Genomic DNA, 27,640 nt, shown 5'->3' on the forward strand with positions numbered 1-27,640 from the left:
TTGGAAGGCTCCTCGGAAGTCGATCAAGAGATCCATGAGAACTGGGAACCAATCCCTGGAAGGCCAGAAGGGGGCTATCAACATCATCCTGGTGTTGGAGTGGTGCTGAAATTTCCTCAACACCGCACCTAACATCTTGAACGGCGTGGAAGGCGTAAAAGATCCAGACCCGACCAATTCAGTAGCATTACGTCCGTCTGGAAGGCTGCTTGGTCCGGGACAGGAGAGCAGAAGATTGGGAGCCTGTTCGACTTGTTCGTCAGAACAGGTCTACCAGAGGTTGACCCCAAAGTCTCCACAGCGACTTGCACACTTCTTCGTGCAAAATCCACTCTGTGGACAGAACCTGGTGCTTCCTGCTCAAGGAGGCCGCTCTCACGTTGAGGGCTCCTTGAATGAATCTCGTTAGGAGCAGAATCTTGTGCTTCTCTGCCCACAAAAGGAGGTCTCTTGCTACCTCGCTGAGGAGTAAGAATGAGTGCCCCCTGTTTTTTTATGTAAGACAACGCTGTGGTGCTGTCTGAATGAACCAGAACTGTTTGTCCCTGTCACGAATGGTAGGAAGTGTACGAGACTCAGGTGGATTGCTTTCAACTCCTTCTTGTTGATGTGCCATTCTTTTCTGTCACATTCCACAAACCTGAAATTTCTTTTACACCCAACGCCGCTCCCCATCCTTCTTGACGAGTCCTGCAAAACAGTTCGTGGTTCTGGTTCGACGGAAATAGAGAGAGACCTTTCTCTAATTTTCTTCGATCTAACCACCACCTTAGATCCTCCTTGATAAGGTCCGAGATTGGAAAGGAAAAGGAGTCTGGAAGCGTTTTTCCTGTTCCATTGCTCCCTGAGGTAGAATTGAAGGGGCTCATGTGAAGTCTCCCCAGGAGACAAACTTTTCTATTGACGCCAGAGTTCCCAGGAGGCTCATCCAAGCCTTTATGAACAGGTATCCATATCCAGAAAGTTCTGGACTTTTGCTAGACAGTCCGAGATTCTTTGATCTGACGGAAAAGCCAGAAAAGGAACTGTTTCAGTCTCACTCCTAAATAGATCCTGGATTGTGAGGGAGATAGGTGAGACTTCTTCCAATTGATTAGAAGTCCTAGCTTCTGTGTTAAGTCGAGAGTTACTTTCAAATCCTCCAAGCACTGAGACTGAGACTGGGAAACGAAGGAGCCAATCGTCTAGATAGAGAGAGATCTTTATTCCTCTGAGATGAAGAGCTTTGGCAACAGTGGACATAACTCTTGTGAATACTTGAGGGCTGTGGACAGACCAAGCACAGAGTCCTGAACTGATAAGTCCTCTCCTGGAAAACGGGTTAAGAAACTTCCTGGACGCGGGATGGATCGGAATGTGAAAGTAAGCGCCCTGCAGATCTATTGAGACCATCCAATCCCCGGACGAAGAGAATTGAGGACAGATTGCGCCGTCTCCATCGAGAAACTGGTTTTCTCCACGAAAAGGTTGAGAGAACTTACGCCCAGGACTGGTCTCCAGCCGCCTGAGGCCTTTGGAACAAGAAAAAGGCGGTTGTAAAAGCCTGGAGAGTTGACTTCTTCCACGATCTCTATCGCTCCTTTTAAAAGCATGGAGTCTACTTCCGCACTCAGAACCGAGCATTTTTCTAAGTTGCTGGAATATGCTGTCAAAGCTAAAGGTTCTGTTGCAAGAGGGGGCCTCTTGAGGAAGGGATAGAATATCCTTCCTTTAGCACGGACGTGGTCCACTGGTCCGCTCCGATCTCCTCCCAAATTTGCCAGAACTGCTGAAGTCTGGCTCCTACTAGTGCATGGAGGACATGCAGATCACTTTTTAATTGAGGGTTTGATAGCCTTGGAGACAAATCTTGCTTTGCCCCGAAACGAGATCCCCACGGTTGAAGGGCCTGCCACTTAAAGGGCCTATCTTGACTAACTTGAGGACGAGTTTGCGCTGGCAGAGAAGGTTGAGGAGCTTTTGGTTTACGAGTGGATTGCGCCAAAAGGTCCTGTGTGGACTTCTGAGTAAGGGATTTCGACACTTGGCCACAAGTTCTTGAGGGAAAAGGTACTTCTTATCCAGAGGTGCGAAAAGAAGAGCCGATCTTTGAGTCCTAGAAACTCCACGAAGCGACAAAAGAGCACCAAAGTTGTCGCTTCTAAGAACTCCTAACGTGAAGATGGAGGCTAACTCAGACGCACCATTTTAATCCCTTTATCTAAGCAGGACATAACAGAAGAGAAATCATCGAAATGCGCTCGGAAAGACCAAAAGACTTTACCTTCCTACCCAAAGCGCCAATAGTCCAGTCCATAAAACTGATGACTTCCAAAACTCGGAAAACGTTCTTCAAAAGGTGGTCCAACTCTGAAGGAGAGAAGAAAATCTGAGCAGAGTTCATCGCAGAACGACGAGTAGAATCAACGAGACTGGAGAAGTCTCCCTGAGAGGAGGCAGAAGCTCCCAGAGAGAAAACTTCCCCAGTGTCGAGCAAGCCTCTCATCTTAGTAGAAAGCTTGGGAGGGAAGCAGAAAGTAGTTTTCCCTGATCACGTTTGTCTTCCAACCAGGAGTTCATTTTCTTTAATGCCTTCTTGGCTGAAATAGAAAGCACTAACTTCATAAAGGAAGAGGTAGAAGGCTTGAGTCTCTTGCATGTACTGAGAGAGAGAGGAAGCCGGGCCGCAGGTGCAAAATCCTCAGGAAAATTATCAATAAAGAAGCGAAGAAGCTTCTTATAATCTTTGAGAGGAGTCTGGTTGTCTACAGGAAACTCTTCCACAACTTCTTCCTCAGACGAAATAGGAGAAAAACCTTCCGCTTGCACACACACATCTTGTGAAGGAGGAGTAGGAGCCTGAATAAGAGCTTGAGGAGGAGCCTGAGCCTGAGTAGGCGCCACAAGAGGAGCCTGAACTGGCGCAACAAGAGGAGCCTGAACTGGCGCCACAAAAGGAGCCTGGGATGGCGCCTCACCTGGCGCTACCTGAGGCGCTTGAGCCTGAGAGAGCGCTAAATCTTGAGGGGAGCGCCTGAGCCTGACTAGGCGACGAGCCTGATCCTGAGCCTGAACAAAAGGAGGATCAAGAGACACAGATCGAGGAGGAGCTTTGTGACTGGGCGCTCCGAGAGCTCGAGACGAAGGAGGAGGCATCAAATACACTTCAGAAGGCTTTGCTGAGAAGAACCAGGCCTTCCGAGCCCGCCAAGAATGCTTCCAATTTTCTTGTGCACGTCAAGAAAGTCATGAGTAAACGAGGATCCAACTGGGGAACGATGATCAGTAGAGCCAGGATCGTGATGAGGAAGAGGCGAGAAGCCACAATAGGCTTACGTGAAACCAAAGGAGAAACACCGGGAACGCTGGGCAATACCGAATGGGAAGTCTTATACCTCTTGCGCACATGAGCCTTTGCGCCTGGGAGAAGACTCTTCTGACGACGAAAATCTCTCGGACTCTCCCAAAAACTACAGGAAGGCTCTGATAAGTTTAAATGGCTTCTTCTTCTGAACCGCTGAAGGCGAAAGATTCCTGGACCTCTTCAATGGTCTAGACTCGTGGAAATCTCCAGCCTCTGCAGGCGAATCACTGGAGCTTGAAGAAAGACCTTGAGTCCCCTTTCCAACGGCACTCTGAAACAGCCTGGGAAACAACAGGACTGTTCGAGGGGCGGCTGCTCGTGAGCAGACCCCACTCGCCTCCCCTTGGACTTTCAGCATGTCTTCTCCCAGGAGCAGGGGAGCTTGACAGAGGCTTAGGTCTAGGAGAACAAGTAGGCCGAGCAACCACCTCCTCCACCACACTAACACTTTGCACTGCACTTAAATTATTCACAATATCTTGGAAAGAATCCATACGCTCATGAAGGGATTTCACATTAACGCCAATATCCTCCATGGCGCCCACAATAAGGTTAAATCTGGCGTCCATCTGGACTTGATACTCAGACAGTAACGGGTTCAGGGATATCAGAGTCAGGAATAGGAATATTAGTAGCCACGGGGATATTAATAGAAGTTTCCTGCATAGCTAAGGGAGATTCCGGTTTCTGAGAGAGAGAAGAAGAACTTAGCTAAAGCTTTCCTGGCTCTATCTTTCTCAAGTTTCTTTACATACTTAGATAGAGCCTTCCAATCTTTTTCAGTCATACTGACACATTCATCACACTTCCTCTCATATGAACATTCCTGACCTCTACAAGCCACACAAATTGAATGAGGATCAAGACTAGCCTTGACCAACCTCGTCTTACAGCCTTTGCTGCATACCCTAAAGGTATAAGACCCAGAATCTGACATAATTATCAGAAAACCTGACTAAATAGGTGACAAAAATAAACTGGCAAAGCCGCAAACCAACAAGAGAGTACTTCACCAAGTGAAAACAGCTCGATGTAGGCAGAAACAATGAAATTTCGCTCGAGTACCGACAACAATGTCGCCGGCATGACGGCAAAATTATTCTGAAGCATGTTGGAATAGTTCCTAGTACCCCGACAGAGGGCAGGTAAGGGCGATCACCCGATATTCGGACTGGCGCTGCCGCGCGTTTTGAAATTTTGCCGTGACGTCAAAGACTAAAGCTATATGTAACTAACAGGTAAGTTGTATGTGTTAAAATAATTTTTCAAAATAAATTTTATTATTTGGATACTTACCTACTGTTATAGTAGACCCAGCCCAACCTCCCAGTTACGTACATAGTGGGCTGTCAAGGAGAATTCTGATGAGCTAAAAATCTGAAACACACCTGGTGGAAAATAGGTGTACAGGCAGTCCCCGGTTTATGACGGGTCCGGCTTACGACGTTCCGAGGTTACGACGCTTTTCAGATATATTCATCAGAAATTATTTCCCGGTTTACGACGCATTTTCCAGGGTTAGGACGTGTCGCACGCCGATCCGACGGAAGAAATATGGCTCCAAAATGGTAGAATAGTAAAAATTTGAGGGTTTTTTGATGAAGAACTCAATAAAAATGCAGTTTACATCGTTTTCAATACACCCAGAGCATTAAAAGTCAGGTTTTCTTAGGATTTTTGACGATTTTCGACGATTTTTCGGTTTACGTCGATTTTCGGCTTACGACGCGGCATAAGAACGGAACCCCCGTCGTAAACCGGGGACTGCCTGTACTACCAGACAGTTATCCGGGGTTGGCCATCTTCTTTTGTTTGAAAGCTGACACGACTATCAGTGCAAAGATATGAGCTCTTTAACAGTAGGAAAGTATCCAAATAATAAATTTTATTATGAAAACTATTTTTTTTTTGGAAATAGACTGTATTTGTAAATTTACATAGCAAGCGTCAGTTCTGAATTTCCAAAAATCCCCAAATCTTATTTGGTTTATTATAAAGTTTTCACCTTTTATTGTATTCATACAGGTAATTGGTTTTCTTATTGTATAGGTAGTTCCATCAGTGCACCTCAAGTGGTGCACTGTACGCATTACTGCAGGTGTTTGCAGCATCCCTTCAGCCCCTAACTGCACTCACTTTTTATCCATTTACTCTTCCTCCATTCTCACTTCCTTTCTCAATCTTGCTGTCCAACCTCTCTATTACTTCTTAGTGAAATCTGATGTTTTCTCCAAGATCCAAATTTAAATCCTTGTACTTCATTTCCTTTATTTTCTGGAACTCCTTTCCCTGCTGTCCAACCTCTTCAACTTCTTCTTTTCAACATCTTGATGGTTGAATGGCCAAAAGTGCCCCAGCTTGGCTTGACAGCCTAAATTTCATAAAACAACTGGCTTCAATTCATCAAAAATCCTGTCATTTGATTGGTAAATTTAATACTTAAGGTATGTACAGTATTGGTAAATTTAATACTTAAGGTATGTATGTGTTCAAATGGAATCACTAAGTTACTAACCTGTGATATAGACTGTAGAGGTGGTAATGGTGCAGGTATGGCAGGAGTTGCCTCCTGAGGCATCACCATCTGCAGAGCCTCCAACATGTTCCAGTTGGCTGCTTCCAAATGCATAAAAGCCTCACCCACATCTTCAATACCCGAGCATGCCTAAAATATATTTATATCTTAAAACCAAAAAGTCATATACACCTGATGAAAGTAAGGACCAGACACATAATTTTATTATAGAAAAATAAAAATGTCAGAAATTCCTTGGTTACTCTAGAGTCCCTATACAGTATTAAATAGGGCTTTCCATTTTTTACATAAGAATCTAGAATGAATTATAAAGAAAATTTTTACATGGGCATTTCTTACTTTTAAAACAATTTGGGAAGCTATAAATTTGGTGCCTTGATATATTAAATACTTTTAAAACAATTTGGGAAGCTATAAATTTGGTGCCTTGATATATTAAAACAATCAAAATAAACAAAAACTGTTGAAAATCCATTAAGACAATTACCATTAACTACATAAGTTTTCATTTTACTTTACGAGATTAAATGTGTCATAGGTTTTCTAAACTTATTTCTCAAGCACATGCTCAGTGTCACTAATTAATTCATGAAAGCAATAATTTATTCTTTTATAAGAAATTACAGTAATAGAAAGTAAGCTTACTATTAATCTTCTGTAAGTATATAACATTTTTGCAATTAAAAAATAGCATAGTTACTATACTGCATAACACTCAAAAGAAAAAAAAGTTAAACCATTTATTTTTATATGTACAAACCACTACCCTTGGATTTGCAATAAACCAGTATATGTCCTTTCATAACTAAAAGGGCAGAACATCTAGATTTTACATAGTAGCAGCTAGACCTCCCACACGTTAGAGAGTTCAACGTCACTTCTTTAACCCACTTGTTAAGTTTTCTTTGATCTATGCAAAGGTAAGTCCCCCCCCCTGAATAGGGGAGGGGAGAAAGAAGTGTTAAGCAGTTGTGTAGGAACAAATGGCAGATTTTTTAAGTAATTTGTGCAGCTAGACCTCCCACACGTTTGAGCGTTGAACATCACTTCTTTAACCCACTTGTTAAGTTTTCTTTGATCTATACAAAGGTAAGTCCCCCCTGAATGGGAGGGAGGGGAGAAAGGAGTGTAAAGCAGCCTTGTAGGAACAAATATCAGATTTTAAAGTAATTTGTGCAGCTAGACCTCGCACACATTATAGCATTGAACATGACTTCTTTAACCCACTTGTTAAGTTTTCTTTTACCTATACAAAGGTAAGTCCCCCCCTGAATAGGAGGGAGGGGAGAGGATTTGTTAAGCAATCGTGTGGGAACAAATAGCAGATTTTTAAAGTAATTTGTATTTTTCCTAACATACATACCTGAAGCTCTTTACATAAGATTTAGCGTCCAAACTCGAGCAGGAACTGCCATTTAACTTTCAGACAAGGTCATTAACTATAAACGGTAGGGGGAGCCCTGCCCACTCCTCATCAGTCTGCACTCCAGGTACCTAGTACCAGAATGAGGGGTGGATGAAGTGGGACATAAATGTAAAGAAATTACATTTTTATACAGTAATAAAATAAGGTTTTATATATACTTACCAAATAATTACATAACTGTAGTTTCTACTTTCAGTGGCAGCTCAAAATTCAAACATCACATAGCCCTCTTTTGGTTTGGGTGTAGGTAAACTGCCCCGTCCACTTTTTGGGGAGAATAGGTACAACACAGCTAAAGAGCTCAATTCTTTCATGCTCTATGTCCATGAGAGGGGAGGAGGGAGGGCTCTGATCATGTAATTATTTGGTAAGTATATATAAAACTTTATTTTATCATAAAAATGTCATTTTTATATAAGTAACTTACGAAATAATTACATAGCTGATTCCCACATTAAAAGGTGGTGGGATGAATGGACATAATGTATACTACCCAAAAAACTCAGATATGGAGAATTTGGAATAGTAAATTAGCTAGCATCATGAAATGCTTGTTGTACCCTTACCTTACCTGGTGAGGGAGCAATAGCAGACAGGTACTGACTCTGGTTGAAGCTCCTCCCGACCTGTAGTGGCGTGGCGGTAGAGCCAAGAGTCCTCTCTACTTAAGAGGGTGCTTTGCAACGTAGGAGTTTATCGCAGGTTGCCAAAGCTTACAATCCAAAAGACGTGTGTATAGTATATGCCCTTGCCCTGGGCGCAGTACAACAGAAAAATTACCAGATAAAATCTTAACCTTCACCAATGCAAAACTTTAACCAAAACCATAACAAACAAATATTGGCGACACTCACAACCCAGTGCTCACCAGACTTCCCAAGAAGTGCAACCATCCTTACTCAATGAGAGTGGACAGAGGAAAAAGAAGGCATTCCTCCTATCCTTCATTCCCCAATACTATGCCAGCTGCGAAGAACGGACCTAAAGTACTGCATTTTTCATACACCGTTTTGATATCACGTAGGCAGAACATTGTGAACACTGATTTGCATCTCCAATATGTTAATTGCAAGACTGAAGAGAGAGACTGATTGCGTCTGAAGGCCAAAGACGAGAGAGACAGATTACATTTGAGCCACTGCTCTTATTTCCTGCGCCCTGACCTTACATGAGGACAGTAAATCGTCCTGAACCCCCAAATGTGATTCCTAGATCACAGACCTTAAAAAGAATGTCTAAGAATTTTGGTTCTCTTGGCAGTAGCTAGAGTGACTAGAAAAAGTGTTTTTCTTGTAAGATCCCTGAGGGGTGTGGATCAAAGAGGTTCAAATGGCAGACCTGAGAGCCATTTTAAAACAACATATAGATTCCAGGATATGGAATCTGATTTCTCTTGCTTTGCAGTATCTAGTGACTTGATGAGGTCACTGATGTCTTTATCATTAGATAGATCCAGACCTCTACATCTGAAAATGGAGTTGAGCATCGCTCTGTAGCCTCTGATCGTGGACGTAGCCAATCCTTGCGAAGACCTTAAAAATAGCAAGAAGTCTGCTATTTGCACTACAGGGGTAGAAGATGATATCTTATGTCTTCTGCACCAGTTGTGATTATTGTCCATTTATTCTGGTGGACTTTGGAGGAAGACTGACGTCTACATCTGGCAACTGCTTCCGCAGCTGATCTCGAAAAGCCTTTCGCTCTGACAAGTTTCCAGACAGTCTGAAGCCTGTCAGAGTGAGAGTAGATAGTCCTAGATGGAACCAATAAGTGCGGTTGCTTGAGTAGACTTCGTTATTGTGGAAGCAATCTTGGGAAGTCTACTAGGAGGTTGAGATCTGGAAACCACTCTTTCTGTGGCCAGAAGGTAGCTACCAGGGTTATCGACACATGGTCGTGGAAAGGAATTTGTTGATTACTTCTCTCACTATACTGAACGGTGGGAAGGCGTATACATCCAGGTTCGACCAGTCCTGGAGCATCGCATCTGTTGCCCACGCGAGAGGGTCCGGGGCTGGAGAGCAATAAAAAGGGAGACTGTGATTCCTCGACGTTGCAAATAGATCTACTGACGGCTTTCCCCCCCCCATTTCCACAGATCGGTGCATACCTGTGGATTCAGTGTCCATTCTGTGGGTAGGACCTGTTTGCAACGACTTAATTTGTCGGCTATAAAGCAGGTAACAATCTTGGTTTGATTTCCCTGCGCCCACATAAGGAGATCTTTGGTCGCTTGATACAATGAAAAGGAGTGTGTCCCTCCCTGATTCTTCATGTAAGCCAGAGCTGACATATTGCCCGAGTGGACTATGACTATGGATTTGTAAGTTGCTGTTGAGAAATGTTGAAGAGCTAAGTGTATTGCCTTCAGCTCCTTCACGTTGATATGAAGTTCTCTCTCGGGTGGTGACCATGTCCCTGACACTTCGTTGTTTTCTAGGAGAGCCCCCCCAACCCAGATCCGATGCGTCTGAGTATAATGTGAGGTTGGGGTTCAGAGGGTGTAGAGATTTCCCTTCCGCAATCCTTCCTGTTGCAAGCCACCATCGAAGGTCCTCTTTGATCTTGGGGGTGATTGGGAAAACAAACGAGTCCAGGAGAAACTTAATTGCCAACTGGCTTTCAAAAAGAATTGTAGTACTCTTGTGTGAAGTCTCCCTAAGGGAATGAACTTTTCTATGGATGAGAAAGTTCCCAGTAGACACTTCCATTCACTGGCCAAGCATGATGGGAGAGAGAGGAATTTCTGAACTGTCTGAATGCAGGCTTTTACTCTCTTGTCGGATGGAAAAGCCCGAAAATCCCGAGAGTTGATCTTCATTCCCAAATAAAGAATTGATTGACTCGGGACTAACTGAGATTTGTCTAGATTTATCCGTAGGCCCAATTCTTGGGCTAATGCAAGAGTCTTCTTTAGGCCCTCCGTGCAACTTGATTCCGAGGGGGAGCGTAGGAGCCAATTGTCTAAATAGAGGCTGATGTTGATCCCCATGAGATGTAGCCATTTTGCCATTGGGGCTAGGACTTGGGTGAAAACTTGAGGGGCCATCGAAAGTCTGAAGCACAGCGCTCGAAATTGGAAGACCTTGTCCTGGTACATAAACCGCAGATATTTCCTGGCCTCTGGGTGAACTGGGACGTGGAAATATGCATCCTGCATGTCTATGGTTGCCATCCAATCCCCTTGACGGATGGAAGATAGAACTGAGTGGGTTGTTTCCATTTTGAATTTCGTAGTCTGAATATAGAAATTCAGGGCACTGATGTCCAGGACAGGTCTCCAACCTCCTGATGATTTTGGGACGACGAATAGCCGGTTGTAGAACCCCTGGCGTGCTGACATCTCCAACTATTTCTACGGTTCTCTTGGCAAGGACAGACGAAACTTCCTGTGGTGGGGACGAATACCTCTCTGAGTCTAAAGAGTAGGCCGCCAAGTTGATAGGTGAGGACACTAAGGGAGGTTTCTCACTGAATGGGATAGAGTATCCTACTTTGATTACCTTTAAAACCCAAGGTTCTACATCCCTGTCCCTCCACTTGCTCCAAAAATGCTGAAGCCTGGCCCCACTGGTACACACGGAGAATAGTATCCTCACTTACGAGAGGAAGATTTGCTTGTTGACTTCTTAATTGGCTGAACGGACCTAGAATACGCTCAGGAACGGGACTGGAATCTACCTCTTCCTCCTCAAAATTTTTGCTGCCAGCTCCTGGGATCCATCCCTTATCGCTTTATCCGTGCATGAGAGAACTCCCAGCCAGTCTGTAGCAAAGTTAGCTTGGAGAGAGGCGCAATCTTCTATTTTCTTCGCTAAGGGGCTAACAGTCCAGTCAAGAAAACTTAAGATCTCGGTGACCTTAAAAATGTCCTTAGTCAAACGCTCGAGTTCAGAAGTCATAAACCAGATCTTGGAAGAGGAGAAGGCAGATCTTGATGAGTCAGTTAAACTGGAGAAATCCCCTTGGAAGGAGGCAGTAACTCCCAACAACGGCACTTCCCCAGTCACATAGGATAAGTATCTCCTCTTGGATAAGCGAGGAGGAGTGCAGAATACCGCTTTCCGTTTTCCTCTTTTCTGTCGACCAGCTCTAAATGCTTGACAGAACTTTCTTCGACGACTTCGATAACACAATGTTAGGCAGACTAGAGCCATCCATAGGCTGTCTCATCATGAAAGCATGAAAAAGAACCAGGCGAAAAGGGAATCGCTGGAGAAAAGACGTCTGGGAAGCAAAACAAGAAGTATTTCAAAACGGAAGCATTGGCTGAAACAGGCTGATCCTGTTCTATGTCCTCTTCTGCAGACGAAATGGGAGAGACAGTCAAATTCTCAGGCTCATTAGTCACTGACGGTTTACGTAAAAGGTCCATAATACTGTCTAAGCGTTACTTAATGAGTTCCAAAGCCGGATCCTGAACCAGACGAAGAGAAGAAGGCGGTGCCATATGCCCGTTTGCTCGCTCGGAATGGGTGTGATCGAGCAACGACAAACGCTCGTGAACTACTTGTTGAACTGGTTCAACGGGATTATTGGATCCTCTAGATCCCACTGTGTGTCTGGATCCCTTGGATCCCACTAAACACTTGGATCCTGTAGATCCCACTTGATGAATGGATCCCTCAGATCCCACTGGACGAATGGATCCCTCGGATCCCGATGGATGCCTGGATCCCTCAGATCCCCTCAAATATCTGGGTCCTTCTGATCCCACCAGGTACTTGGATCCACCAGATCCCACTAAACTGGATCCCCTTTGCTTAGATCCCTTGGATCCAAAAGTGCGGTCTTCGTGTTTCTTAGCGATCCACTTGGGCGACAGAAACTGACGCTCTGACACAGACACTACAGGCAACATGTTAGATGGATCATCCCAAAAACTGCATGAAGGTTTGGGACTCAGGTCCCGATCTCTGTTCCGCTTGCACGGAATTGGAAATTCGGACTCAGCCACGGATACTGGCCTTTTCAATGGCCTGGATGCACTTTTGAAGCTTGACGTCCATACACTGAATCTTCCAATTCGGAATGTTCGGACACTGGGCACCCACGAACTGGAAGCGCAGGCACTGAACGCTCATGCCATGGGCGGTTGGATACGTGGGGCTCATACGGTGGGTGCTCGGACACAGACTGATCCTCTACCGGGAGCTTATACACTACACTTTCAGACTCTGGGCACTCAGACACACTATGGCGATGTACGGGACTGGCATACACTCTTTTGGAGCCAGGACACTCATTGGACAATGAATGGGTGCCATAATCTTTAACAGTCGACTCCCAAAAGCTACACGAAGGGAGTGGGCTGCGTTCCCTCTCTAAAGCTTTTTTACAAGATGGGGTGAATCAACTTCCTACGAAGTGCCCGGCCTTTTCAATGGCCTCGAAACCTTTGCAAAATGCCCACTGCGCTTATTGGGCCCAAGAGAGTCCAAATCACTAGATGATAAGGTACGAACATCCAAAAGGATGCCTTCCCAACGGTGGTCCTCTGCAGCCTAGGAATGGCAGACGACAGGCTCAGATGAGGCGACGACTGTTTGCAAGCAAACCCCACAGACCTCCCTTGGACTGCCAGTTTGCTTCCTCCCAAGTGAGCAAGGGGAGTTTAGCAGGGACCTTGGTCTAGGAGTATTGGTGGGGCAAACAGCCGCTCCCTCCACCGACACTGCACTAATACTATTAAATTTGTCCATCAGGACTTTCACAGAATTCCCTATCTGGGAAAGAGTATTAACTAACAAATAAAATTTCTGATCCACACGTGCTTCTAAGCTGGCAATGGCATTGGGTTCAGAAGAATGAGAGCCAGGTAATGCAGTAACAGGAAAAGTCGGAGGACTGAAAATAGGTGAAAATGCCGTCACAAGTGTTGAAGAGATAGGTAGGGCAGCAACATCAATTCCTGGAGAATTAATCGAACTAGCGGAAGCCTTAGCTTCAGTCCTAGCAGTAGCCTTCCTCAGTTGGTCAAGTTGCAAGCTATGTAAGTGGGTCTGCAAAGTCTTCCACTTCCCCTTATCCCAGTCCTTACATTCCTTACAATTAATGTCAGGCGAGCAAATTTGCTCCCTACAAGAACTACAGACAGTATGAGTGTCTTACTTTGCTGAAGTGAGTCTAGTCTTGCAGCCTTTGCTGCAATACCTAACGCTACACAAACTAGAATCTGACATAATTAGTTAAAAAGTCCAAATCAGAAAAGTTACAACCAATAAAGTTAACTGAATGTTAGCTAAGCCAAATAACAGCTGAAAGCTACCAAAAACAAAGAGTGCTTCACCAAATGAAGATATCTGATTATCCGGTGAAAAACAAACCAAGAGCTGCCAATAACCAGTGTTAAGTCATTGGCCGGCAGAAACGAATTGGGCTCTTTAGCTATGTTGTACCTATTCTCTCCCAAAAGTGGGCAGGGCAGTCTACCTACATCCAAAACAAAGATAGCTACCGCGATACCTGAATTTTGAGCTGCCACGTAAAGTAGAAACTATAGCTATGTAATTATTTGGTTAAGTTACTTATATAAAACTTTAGGTTTCTACGATAGGAAAACTTAGTAATTACATATTCTGTTCTAGTTTCAACTCGTGTGGCAGCCTTTATTGAAAAAACTGAGGTAGTGCTTCAATAGTATAGTGTAGGTGACAGGCCCTGCCCACCAACGGGAGTACTGGAAACGACTTAGCTAAAAAACCTCATTCTGTTTGGGCCCTTAAGTCCATGACAGGGGAGGAGGAAGGGCTCCAATCTGTAATTACTTGGTAAGTATATATAAAACTTAATTTTACCATGAAAATAACATTTTCACATAAGTAACTTACCAAGTAATTACATAGCTGAATCCCACATTGACAGGAGGTGGGATGCAAGGACATATTCTACTCCAAAACATTAAGTTATGGTAATGCCTTGGAAATAGAAAAGTTGCTAGCATTAAAGATGAAGCTTGTAGTTTCCTTATTTGGTAAGAGAGCTACTGCAGGTAAGTACTGCCTCTGGTTGGTGCTCATCTTAACCTATAGTGGTGTGACGGTACAGCCGCGGAGCGCCTCTACTTACAGTAGGTGGGAGCTTTGCAGTGAAGGATATGTCCAATGGCTAGCAAAGCATCAATAAGTGCCCTTGCCCTGGGCACAGTACCACAATAAAAATAAACCAGAAAAAGCTTTCACCTACACTGAAAACCCCATAACCCATCCACTGAGACTGGTGGATACTCCAGGTATACTGTACCCCCTGGCTCCTGAAAATTTGACACCCTATTTTAAAGCGAAAGAGACAGTAGTAAAAAAGACAGATTCCTATGCTTCCTCACGCAATACCATGTAAGCCACTGATAACGGCCCCAAGGTAGTGCAATTTTCACACACTGTTTCAACTTCTTTCAAACAGAGAGACATGAAGATCAGTTTGCACTTCCAGTAGGTTGACTGCAGAATGGAAGTGAGACATATGTGTCTGAAAGCTACTATCTCAAATATCCTTCTAACTAATTATTTGATTGAAATAGTACTTTGACACAGTGTACAAGACACCTAACACTAATTTTTGCTAATATAGTGCATTATCAAATGGTTTTAGTTTAGGCATTTACTCTTGACTTACATGGTGTTGCCAAGCATCGCCAAACTATGCATTTGAACGTCCTTTATCCTCATCCCGTTCCTCCCTCTCCCTTCCCCTCCTCATCCCTCCCTCAACTCACTATCCTGGCCTCCCCATCTCTGGCCCCCACTTTCCTGTCTAAGGGGGATAGTGGATGTTCAATTGTGTACATTAGTCCTGCTGACTCATGCAACTTTGCCTTTAAAAGTCAAGAGTAAACGCCAAAAATTAGCGGGAGGTGTCTTGTACACTGTGTCAAAGTATCATTTCGATCAAATAATTAGTTGGAAAGATATTTGAGAAAAATGATGACTTGTGGTCCCTGAAATGGATAGTAATAAGGTAGAGACTGTCCTGATATTGTGAGCTTTCACTGTAAAAGGAGGCAAAATGCCCTCCTGAATCTGAGTGTGCCTCAGAAATTAAGCCTCTGATGAAGATGGACAATGCATTCTCAGTCGAAAGGCGAGAGGGGTTTTTGACAGAGCACCAGAGGTTACTGGATGGTCCTCTGATCTTCTCAGTCCTGCTCAGGTAATACCTTAAAGCCTTAGCAGGACAAAGAACTCTCCCTCCTTCCTCAGAGCCAAGGTATCCGTTAAGGTCTTAATGGAAAGAGAATGGGGCCAGGGCTTGGATGGGTCCTCATTCTTGGCTAAAAATCCAAGGGTAAAGAAGCAAACTGCATCTCCTTGTGGATATCGATGTCTTGGAACTTATTAATAGGTTTGCAGTAGCCATGGCCACAAGGAAGAGAGTCTTCCAAGTAAGGTTTCTCGAGAAGAGGAACAAAGGGGTTGAAAAGCAAGATCTGTCAGCCACTTCAACAATACGTCCAGGTTCCAGGAGGCCACATCTTCCTTTCCTGCTTAGACATATCAAAAGACTTGACGAGATCGTTAAAAATGGGATTGACACAAAATTCAGGACCTGTGTTTAGACACTTTGTTAAACACAGTTCGAAACCCATTAATGTTGCAGGACGACAGATTCCTAGATCTCGGATAAAGGAAGAAATTTGCAATTGTGTCACAGATGTCTCAGAAGAAGAGATGTTGAGTCAGACACCAGCTTTGGAAAATTGCCCACTTAGCCAGCACCTTGCAATAGCCTCTGCAGCGCGTCTTGAAAACTCTTAAGCTCTGACAAACTTCCGGACAGTCTGAAGCCTGTCAGGACAAGAACGGACAACCCTTTGGTATCTCTAAATGTGAGGTGGTCTGCACAGACATGGTTTTTAGGGGAAGAAGTCTCGGAGAGTCCACCCACAACCATAGCAGGTCCTGGAATCATTCTTTCATGGGCCAGAACGGGCTATGAGAATCATCATAACATTCTGATGTTGCCCTCGACTAGTCAAGCAATTCCCTCACCATGTTGAAGGGTGGAAAGGTGTAGCCCAAGAGGACTCCTCAACCTAGAACCGAGGAGCCTGAAAACAAGTCTAAGCCTGGGCTCAGAGGATGAAAGGCTTTCTTTCCGAAAGTCTACATTCGGACACCACAATGCTGGCATGACTTGTTTACCGGGTTTATGTGAAACTTGTAGGTGACTGGCTGTGTTTCCCTGTCCCAGTTGGCCTAGGGGAAGAATTGTAAAACTTCTCATGAGAAGTTGCCTAACTTGATGAATGTCTTGACGGACAACAGAGTCTCCAATAGGCTCATCCACTGATGGGCCGATCAAGACGAAGGGGCTAAAAACTTGTGGACCATCTGAAGGCAACTAGTGATTCTCTTGGCAAATGGAAAAACCCGAAAAGTCCAAGAGTTGAGATTCATCCCCAAATAGTGGAACTCTTGCAACGGGGCCAACTGGGTCTGAAGGTAGATGTTAATTCCGAGTTCCAGAGAGTGTGTACGGTCACTACTTGACTGGACTACGGATGCAAAATGCTGAAGGCCTAGCCGAACTGCTGTCAGCTCCTTGAGGTTGATGTGCCAGTGAATCTGCTCCAGGGACCAAGTTCCTGACACTTCTTGGGTCCCAGATCCGATGCATCTGCATAGAAGTCTAGGTTGGGGTTCAATGGAAGAAAGGACCTCCCTTCTGACAGCCTGCCTTCTGGCTTCCACCACAGAAGACTTTCCTTTATTTCTTTTTTTTCTTTATTTCTTTCCTATGACTGGAGAACCTAAGGCGTGGCCATGGGTTCAAGTCTTTCACCAATTCTAGCTAATATCTTCATGGAATGGTTTGAAAAGGAAGAGGTGGGCAAAGTAAATAAAGGGAACTTAAATATCGTAAAATGGGTAAGATACGTGGATGACATCTTGATTATTTACAAGGGAGAAAGGGAAGATCTACACAAGTTCCTAGAAAACATAAATAAACTAAATGAACACATCCAGTTCACAATAGAAGAAGAGAAGGAGGGAGAAATTCCTTTCTTGGATGTCCTGGTTAAGAGGGAAGGGGAAAATTTAAAATTCAAGGTATATAGGAAGAAGGCACACACACATAGGTTCTCCAGTCATAGGAAAGAAATAAAAATAGGAGTAATGACAGGGTTGGCCATCAGGGCTTATAGGATTTTGCAGTCCCTGAATTTTTAGACGAAGAGCTGGATTACCTGAGGGAGAGTTTTAGGAGATTAGGCTACCCTAAGTATTGGTGGGAGTGGGCACACATCAAAGCAAGGAAAAACTATTTTGGGAGAGGGAAAGGATAGAAAAGGAACATTTGGTAGGGAAGAAAATAATTACAGTCCCGAACAACAACTTTATTGCACCCATCAACAGAAAGCTAAATAATTTCAAATTTATAGGCAGCTACAAAAACATCATTATGAATAAAATAGTTAGAAACAAAAAGTTGTAGAGGGGGAAGAGATTATAGGGGGTATATATGGAAGTGTGTCTAGACTGTGAGGAAGGGTACTATGGCGAAACTGGCAAATCATGTAAAGAGCGAAGCAAACAACATCTGCACAACATAAGGCATTATAATCAGATGTCGGCAGTTGCCAAACACTCTTGGGAAAATCATCATAAAATAGACTGGGAAAATATGAGTTTTCTGTACAGGAACACCAACAAAACGGCTAGACTGGTTGCAGAGAACGCCTTCATAACTTGCGCCAACAACACAATGGCAGGGAACACCAGAAACAGCTTTGAAGACGGCATATCTAGAAAAATCGTATACTCCACAGTAGCAAGGAAACGAAGGAATAATGCAAGAGAACGCACGGAAAACGGATGCCTGGAAGAAGGGAGCAGAGAAAGACCAAGATCACGAGGGGGTGGGGGTCACACAGGAGGAGCTAGGCGATTATAGGATTAAAAGTACCCAGCACACAGATATAAATACAGCTGGACTGCGCGTCTGCTCATTGTACGGATACCTGATAATGTGGACTGTTTGTCCAAGAAAGCTTGTAACTTTTTCTGAATAAATACCCCATTAGGTACCATCCAGTTTGAATGAGGTCCTTTTAGTAATTCTACTAATGCACAGAACAAAGGTTACTCAATGTTGCATTTAGAAGAAACAAAAGCAAAGAAAATCCGTGATAAATACAGAGGAGTGGACACTCCACCTGAGGTTTTAACCTGTAAGAGGTCAACCACATCATATGAGGTGTTGCAGAAGTCATCTCACACAGGTTATCCATGTCATATGATGTTCTTAAGTTTTTAAGTTTGTGCACCTTCATAGCTCATTGTATGGATACTGCTTATGTTGGATGGGTATTTGGCAAACCTCCAGAAACGCAACAGCGCTTGAGACCGGCCCAGGGTTGCCAGATTGAATTACAAATTGCAAATGGGGCTGCTTTTTAAACCTTTCAGCGACCAGAATTCACAATCTGATACCTGTGACTTTTTGGGCTACTTTTTATTTGACTTGGGCTCTTTTATTCAATTTGGGCTACTTCCATTTATTTTTTATCTTAATAATAATAATAATCATCATCACACTAATGGCCATAAAACGCTCTTAGTGATCCCCCCATCCCATCCAATAACCCTACCCCATCTTCAACACCACCAACAATAATACAGGTGGATGATTTTGAAGAAAATACTCGTGAAAGTGATTTTTTCAATTTTTTTGGAATGATTCTATAATGGAACTGACTGTTGAGGGGTCAAATCGTTACGTTCATTTTATGCAAGATCATATATCAAGCGAACACTCAAGGGAACTACAGTGGTATGACATCACAGTATCAGTGATGAGAAATTTCTCTGCTTTGATTATGCCTATAGGTATTGTCAGGAAGGGCAATTATCGTGATTATTGGGTCAGTGATCCTCTCCTGAGTACAACCAGTTTTTCGAAAATAATGTCTGTGAATTGTTTTATAAACATTTTACGTGCATTACATTTCTATGATAATCTTGAAGGATATCTAACCAAAGCAATAGGCAAGATAAACAAAATTCGTGCAGTGTTTGATCATATAGGAAAGATGCAAAGAAGTGTTTTATCCTTTTCGTAATGTGGTCATAGAGAGAGCCTCGTTTTATGGAGAGGTAATATATCATTTAGACAGTGCATTCCTTCTACACGTCACAGATTTGGATTGAAACTGTTTGTTTTATGTGACGGTCAAACTGGTTTTGGTCAAGATCTTATCCTGTACACTGGTGCTGAAACAGAAGTGACACTCGAAGAGACTTTGGGGTTATCTGGTGGTGTAGTGCTATCCCTTATGGAGCCTTATCTTGACAAAAACCATGTATTATATGTCGATAATTGGTATACATCTCCAGCCCTCTTTCAGTATCTTTATTCCAGAAGACAGAAGCCTATTGATTGTGCTTGTAAGACACTAAAATAGTACAAGAAAAATTTTTTTTTTACATGTTAGCTATCACAATGTTGGATGCACAAATACTGTTTACGCTCAAGAACCATATAAAAATGTACACTGCCAGATTTCATAACTGAAGTGATACACCAGCTGTTAGAAGATAATGCTGCTGAACGCCCCTCACCTGGTTGTCACTCTGCTGCTGGAGATCCAACCGACTTACTGCATGTCATTTCATTCGTATGATGCCAGTGCCACCAGGTGCCCAAAAACAGAGAGTACAAAGGGCTCGCTATGTCTACCAACATACAAATAGTCAACCATAGCAGAGAAAAGACACTCACTTCCACTGCCGTGAATATGATATGCCACTATGTCTGGAACCATGTTTGGAAGAATGTCATACTCTTAGAAATTTGTAAAAGTCATAGAGAAAAGGGAAAATGTAGTTTGTAAGTTATATTACCAAATAAAAAGTAAAATAAACTTGTTTCTAATTTCAATTTTGTAGAGAGTTTTATATAATAAATTTTTCATATTAGTGGAAAAAAATGTATTTGGGGACCTATAATGGAGGTATGGAGTAAAAAAATAAATAAATAAAAAGAAAATGAACAACACCACGAGGATTATGTCTCAGCAGCCAGCTGGGGGATACGGCCCTAATGCAAACTTCCAGTTTTGGACCTTTAAATGTGGGCTGTGTGCCTTTTAAATGCTAATTCTTTCTTTTGGGACCATTTGGCACTGACTAAGCCAAAAAAATAATTTTCAATTTTTTTGTAACCTGAGGGAGCAAACCTTGTTTACAATATGTGGGTAAAATGACCAAAATGTTCTTAGGTTTGTTTACAATATGTGGGTAAAATGACCAAAATGTTCTTAAGTGCAAACGATACAGTCCGGGAGAAACCTCCTGTCACCCGCTGCGACATTTTGGTTTGACTATGCAAATGTACAAGGCAAAATTTTTCCAACTACGTAGCTTGTGAATTATGCATTTTTTACCAGTCCAGTTAGCACTCTTTACTTATTTTAGAGTGTCACCTCCCAACAAATTCCCATTATTAAATACAGATGGTATGGAATACAGAGATGGAGTTTTGTGCCAATGACAACAGCCAAAAATACAGAGCCTAAAACACATGATGCACAGATGAAAAAATGTATGATAAATACACATGGTAGGAAATTATTTTATATCACTTATTTAAATTATTCACCTAAGCATAATCTAAATAAATATTAACAGTGCAGTGATGATCATAACGTGTATTCTGGTATAAGACTGAGGGATGTGCTCATCACTTGCAAAGAAAACTCAAACAATCTTGCATAGACCTTTCCTGCAACCAGTGAATAACACCACATGTGAGGTAATAGGTATCACAAAGACACTACCAGTTCTGACAGAGTAGCAAGGCAAAATTGCAAAAGAGTTGCACACTCATTGTTCTATGCAAGATGTCATGCTGGAAGGGTTTGTACACCCTCCAGTAGATCTAAGTAATAGCTTCGCAACAGCGATTTCCTTCTAACTTCACTTATTCTACAGTTTTTTGGTTGCTAATTATGGATTTATCTTTGATTTTTGTTGCACAAATGTAATTAACCTGTAACTAACCCCTGAAGTCCATCCAACAAGGGGTTTCCATACGCGATCTTCACAAGACAGAGCACGGGTACGTCTGTTTGGAACGGTTCATATCCCATCCGGCAAGTGCAATAACTTGTTAACGTATGGGCACCGACCCCCGGGCCAGTACTAAACACAGTGAAGGGACATTCCATTTGGCCGACAGCAAACATATGCACTGCCAGTATCAGAGGCCCTAAAAGTGTAGAGAAAACCAGTTTCCAAGGGTAAAAACAGGTATAAAGCTAATACTTAGAATTACCCACTCTCCCAGCCAAGGGTGGGTATGGCACCTGAGGTTAAGGTTTTGGTATACTGCAGGGCATGGCACCCTAATATAGGTTAGGCTTGGTCAAGATGCAGCATCCGGGTTGATACTTGTCTTTGATCTGCTTTTGACCACAATAGGCCCTGGGGGCAGAAACTGCACAAGTTACCAAAAACAATACAAAGTCTATGGGGTACTTTACTGTCCTTTGGTAGACTACACTTTATTGTACTTCAAGGGATAGCCTACTGGGCCCATGTAGTCAGAAAATAAGGCAGGATCTTGGATAAGCTAGCCTGCACCAGACCAGGTTCCAGGTTAAGCTAAGTTAGCTTAGGTTCCAGTCTAGACTGTAACATACCTTGGGGTAACTGGCTTAAAATACGCCCTGGTTAGGCATACTTGCTATTGGCTACATTTGAGCACAGACCAACCAGCTCCCAGTAAGAGCCCTCAATTTCCCCTTGGGTGTTATCCTTCTGTCCCAGTGTGCATTACTGGAGATTGTACGTAGGATTTCATTGTTAGGGTTTCCTACGAATGTTGTAGATGACCAAGCACGAATGAGTCTAAGCTTTTTGACAGAGGAGGAGCAGAGCCCTTTCTTCTACAGGTGATCCACAAAACGATCATACCAAAGTTACTGTATGAAATATGAGGCTCCGGGTCATTCGGAACTTGTTTTCACAATATTACTGTACTTACTTGGAAATTGGCTATGATTTCATCCCTGTTGGCCATTGTTTGTCTAAGTCGGTAGTTCCAGTCTCTCTCACCAGCTGGCTCCTTCTAACTTCGTCTGAATCATCCACATTCACAGAGGCCTTGCACTGCTCTTTTGATTGTTGTAATTTCAGCAAATAACTGTTGTTTGAAATGTAAAATGACACAGGTTAACACTAAATAGTATATTCGAGCGATGGGCTGAGCAGATTTGTGTAGATGTAAGAAATTTATCTAATCAGTCATTCTAAATCAATAACGTAATCGGACGTGTACTTTGTTCAGATAGTTTTCATAAACAAATACGTATGTCTGAGACTGTGACGTCATTTCCTTAGTTTCTTATACAAAAGTGCATTGAAACATAATTTCAGCCGTGGGTTTAATGTCTTTGAAACAGCATTGCACATGCCGGTATTATAATATATTCACAATGCATGGCTGACGGACAATCTAGATTGTTAGTGTAGGCCTGTCGTTTTTTAAATATTAAGTACGTCATTAAAAATAAATAATTGCAGCACTTCATTTATTATTTAAGGAAAAAAACGACAACCTGCTTTGCTTTTCCTGAACCCCATTACTATTTTACTGTACTCATAGGTTTTAATACAATATCCACACAGGTATCGTGCAATACAAGTTTAATACATGGCTACATTTGTAATCAAGTATCGTTTACAGGACATTGTGCCCACTGTAATTATTAAAAAGAAAGACAATGGTGTTCGTCACATCCCAGAGTAGGATGGGTTGAAAAAAGAGGAAACAGTCTTAATTTGTGATGAAAATATTGAATATACCTTTTAGAAGTATTGGCGAAGTGCCGCAAAACCCTGAACAAAGACACAGTCACCTAGGTTTCCGTGGAGTTAACCCTTAACCCAAATTAAGTTGTAAACTTGACTGTCGTGAAAATAATTTCTGAGTCACCAAGTAAATACATCACGTCTGTTGTTGGGTACTAGAAACAGATCACTTACCAGAAATGCTAATTTCAACTACTAGATTACTAGCAACTAACCGGTTACTAGAAGTTTTCATTTTAGTTGCGTTGCCACATACTAGCGACTAACCCGTTACTATAAATTACCATAGCAACTGCGAGATATTAGCTATCATCGAGTTATCAAAAATATTTATCGATAACCAATTACCAGTGTATCTCTGTGATAGATATTGAAGAAAACATTTCTGTTAGTCTTTTACCTTTATAATCTTAGATTGCAATAAATTACGAAAATGATCTGAAGCTGTTGAAAGTTTCTTTATCATCTGCTAGCTCTTCTACAGGTACCAGGAAGTCATTAGAGTTTTAGCTTAATACACCTGTGATGCAACTCATTTGTCAGTGAATTTTGCATTTTCAAAATACTTATTTTTAACATAAAAGACTAGTAGCCATGCAGTATTACATCAAGAGGCTACATTTGAAATTTTCTGTTTGCTAAAGAACAAAGAGAACTTTACGATGGTTGAAAATAGTAGTCATTTGATTTAAAATCCAGGTAGCTGGATAAATATACAAAGAAAAAAAAGGAAACAAAAACATTTTCGATTAATTATAGACCTACCCAACATATGTTTCTTGCCCTGGGCTATAGAGCCAGCACACACATGTATATGTGTGTGTGTATATATGTGTGTATATATATATATATATATATATATATATATATATATATATATATATATATATATATATACATATATATATATATATATATATATATATATATATATATATATATATATATATATATATATGAACTGATTTATATAGAAATTCATGTTTGAGACATAACAGAAAATCTGCTAGTTGTTTGTACATCTTTGTGATCAGAGAGTAACGAACAGATAGATACTGCTGGGTCGTCGAATGCCATATGATCGTTGGGGTTTAGCGTGGGTAATTCAAATGGGTGCCATACATCGAAGACCCTTACTGGTTCCTTTCAATTCTAAGAGACCAATCAGCTGAGGTCTATGACCTAAGCAAGTTCAGTTTGAAAAATTGAAGATCAGTAAGGGTTTAGCAGTCGATGGGTTAGGAAGCGCGTCTGAAAGACAGTCATGGCGCGTGCCACCTCTGGGTACCTTCCGACTATAATTGCATAATTAAGTAGCTTAATATTAGCAACAGGGCCCTGTGTAACTATTAAGGAAAATACACGTGTTAATTGCATCTTATATGTTTCATTTGTACTGGGAGAACCTTTACATGACCGAGAATCAGGTCATATTTTTGGTGTCAGTCGTCGGGTATTGCCAGTACATATAATAGTTAGCAGCATAATTGTGAAGGTGAAATAAACAATGCAAACTCGAAGAAAATCAGCGCGCGACGGCAGGAGTGCCAGTACTACTAGCAATTGCCAGTGTTAACAATAACAGTGCCAGAGAAGAGGACAGTGTGAAAGAGCAGTCAACGAATATCCAATGCATGTTAAAGAGTTGCACAAATTAACAAATGAAATACAAAATAAAAAGTCCGTCGACCCACCCACAATTTCGGCCGACGTCGTGTCGTCCCCACAAGCCCGATCAGTCAAAAAAAAAAAAAAAAACTGCTGGTGCTAGATGGATCAGTGCCTGAGTTTGACAACTCACTCTCTGGTGAAGGTTTCCTTTCGATAGAGACCTTTATAAAGTGTATTGAAAATGCCACAGTTGGCTGGACAGATAGAGCAAAAATTGTACAAACAAAACAAAAAGTGACGGGGAATGCAGCATGGCAAATCAGGAGTTGGGACGCCAGTTATTCCTCAGGCTGGGGTACTTTTAAACAACACCTTACACAACAGTTTGCCCTACACCGAGAGGAGAAGATGGAACTAATGGAAGCCTACGACCCCATGATGGGGGTGGGAGAGTTATTCAGCATTCTGTAGTCGCACCTGTGAAGATTATGAGTCCCTCACCCCTGAAAGAGACCAGACTGTAGAGAGAAAAGAAGACTTCTGTCAATGCATGCTGAGGCGAATTCTTCCCACCTCCATAGTGGGATTCCTTATTGGCAATCAGAGACCTTACAAACTTTGCTGCCGAAGGTTCAACTTCTGATAGACCATGAACAACGCCAACAAGCAAGGGGGGGGGCAGGCCACCTCTCAACCGTCTGTTGCAACGGTTAAACAACCTGACTAAGCGAGTCCTCAGCCAGCCTCACCCACCATATCGGGGGGTAAGGTCACGCACCCAGGAACCTCGAAGAGGCAAAGGGAAGCCAGCCGGGAAAAGGACGGTTGGCCGTTGCCGGCAGTGTGGAAGGGAGGGCCACATGAGGGCCCAGTGGCCCTCTCTCACCGAGCCGTGACGTTGTTTTCAATGCAATGCAACAGACCACCTCGTGAACGCTTGTTCAAAAAACAATGACGGCCAGCAAAACAACGCTTCCCCTACACTAAGGAGAGGAAGGGGAAGGCAGCGTGGAGGAGGGATCAGGAGGACCCCCGACTACACCCACGCTCGTCAGGTCCAAACAACGACTGTGCCCCTGGAAGAACAAGGGATGCCTTGTTGGGGAGTGAGGGGAGTTAACCAACTCCCCGAGAAGTAATGGACAGCCCTACACCAACTGTCGCTGCCCCGACCCAAATGTTGAGAGTGCAGGGAGGAGAGGTAATGCAAGAGCCTATCGCCTGCCCTCAATCCGCGAAGGAAGTCTCGGTGCCCATCGTGGAAATATGGGTGGGAGAGCGACAGCAAAGGGCGTTGGTCGACACTGGCGCAAGTGTGTCTTTGTTAGAACACCTTGTGACAGGGTCGGTGCATCCTATGAAAGGTTGTTTAGTGTTAAGTACAGCAGGCGGCCATCAGATGGTAATCCAGAGGACTGTGAAGCAGCAGGTAACCATCGATGGGCGAGTAGTGACACATACCTTCTACGTAGTATCAGCATTACAAGTAGGAGGAATTTCACTTATTTAGGAATTGATTTTGTGGCTAGGAACGAGATCATAATAGCTGGCACAGATGGGAAGGGAGATCAAAGTATATTTAAAGGCACAACGAATCCCCACAGAGGGGGAGATACCGAGGTGTCTACGAGTCTCCTTAAGACCGAAGGGTGGTGGAGGGGAAGTACCCGCCGGCCCAGAGGCGGGAGATGTGGCACCACCCCGGACCCTCTCATCCCTCATCGTGACTCCCGCACGGAATTTGCCTGAAGGCACCTTAGTTTTGATCAGACCCCATCAGAAATGGGAAGATTTTGTCATTCCGGGTTGAGCGAGGTAATACACGGCAAGGTTAATGTGCCATTTATTAACGTTAGTGATCAGCATATCGTATTAGCCAGTGGGTCGATATGCGGCCTTGAACCTTGTGAAACAACAAATGCTTCCCATGCACTCACGACCTTGAGTAGAAAGCATCAGGGTCACGGTGAAGAACGTCTGGATAGACTCCTGAGAACAGCTGATGGGTCTACCCCTGTTACTTATCGAAATATTGTCAAGGAAATTATAGAAAGTTATCAAAATAAAATCACGATTGGCGACGAAACCCCAGGCAGAATAAATAGTTTTCACTTTTGTTATAGAGACCGGGGATCAACCACCCATAAGATCTAGGCCGTATAGAATTCCAGTTTGTTATCAGCGGGAAGTAGAGAACGAAATTAATAAATTAAGGAAACAAGGGACAATTAGAGAAAGTGAATCTCCTTGGGCCTCGCCAATCGTGATGGTTAAAAAGAAAGATGGTTCTCTTAGGCTATGTGTTGATTATAGAAAGTTGAATAGTATCACGAAAGATAATGCATTTCCATTGTCCTCTATCGAAGAATTGTTGATTAAGGTCAGAGATAGTAAATTCTTCACCACATTGGATTTAAAGTCAGGTTACCATCAAATACCTATAGACGAGAGTAGCAACGAAAAGACAGCCTTCTATAGCTAATGATCAATTGTTTGAATATCATTACCTTCCATTTGAAGTAAAGAACGCTCCTGCCCATTTTTCACGTGTTATGATGTTCGTATTAACTTCGCTATTAGGGCATAGCGTGTTTGTATACTTAGGTGACATAATCATAATAGGGGCTACAGTAGAAGAACATAAGAAGAACATTATTGAAGACTTAGAAGCTTTAAAACGACATGGTATGAAAATTAATCTAACCAAATGCAAATTCTTTCAGCAAGAAATTGAATTTTTGGGGGCAAATCTGAAGGCCTTAAGCCTTGTACAGATAAAGTAGCAGCAATTAAAGAATTTCCTCAACCGAAGAATGAAAAAGAAGTAGCCAGTTTCCTCGGGCTCGCAGGCTACTAACGTAAGTTCATCAAAGATTTTGGTAAAATAGCGAGACCACTAGAATCATTGAAGA

At 42.8% G+C, this 27,640-nt stretch overlaps 1 protein-coding gene across 1 annotated transcript in view; it reads right to left on the reverse strand.

Annotated features, from left to right (window-relative positions):
- The window catches only part of casp (Fas associated factor casp), a 158,458-nt gene extending 135,844 nt beyond the window's left edge, over window positions 1-22,614 (reverse strand). The window contains 2 exon segments of the mRNA XM_067105473.1: window positions 5,859-6,008; window positions 22,291-22,614. Of these exon segments, the coding sequence (XP_066961574.1) occupies window positions 5,859-6,008; window positions 22,291-22,326 (186 nt within the window). The 5' untranslated portion in view covers window positions 22,327-22,614.
- Window positions 22,615-27,640: the final 5,026 nt, after the last annotated feature.

This window comes from Macrobrachium rosenbergii, chromosome 6, assembly GCF_040412425.1.
Source record: "Macrobrachium rosenbergii isolate ZJJX-2024 chromosome 6, ASM4041242v1, whole genome shotgun sequence".
NCBI classification, from domain to species: Eukaryota; Metazoa; Arthropoda; class Malacostraca; order Decapoda; family Palaemonidae; genus Macrobrachium; species Macrobrachium rosenbergii.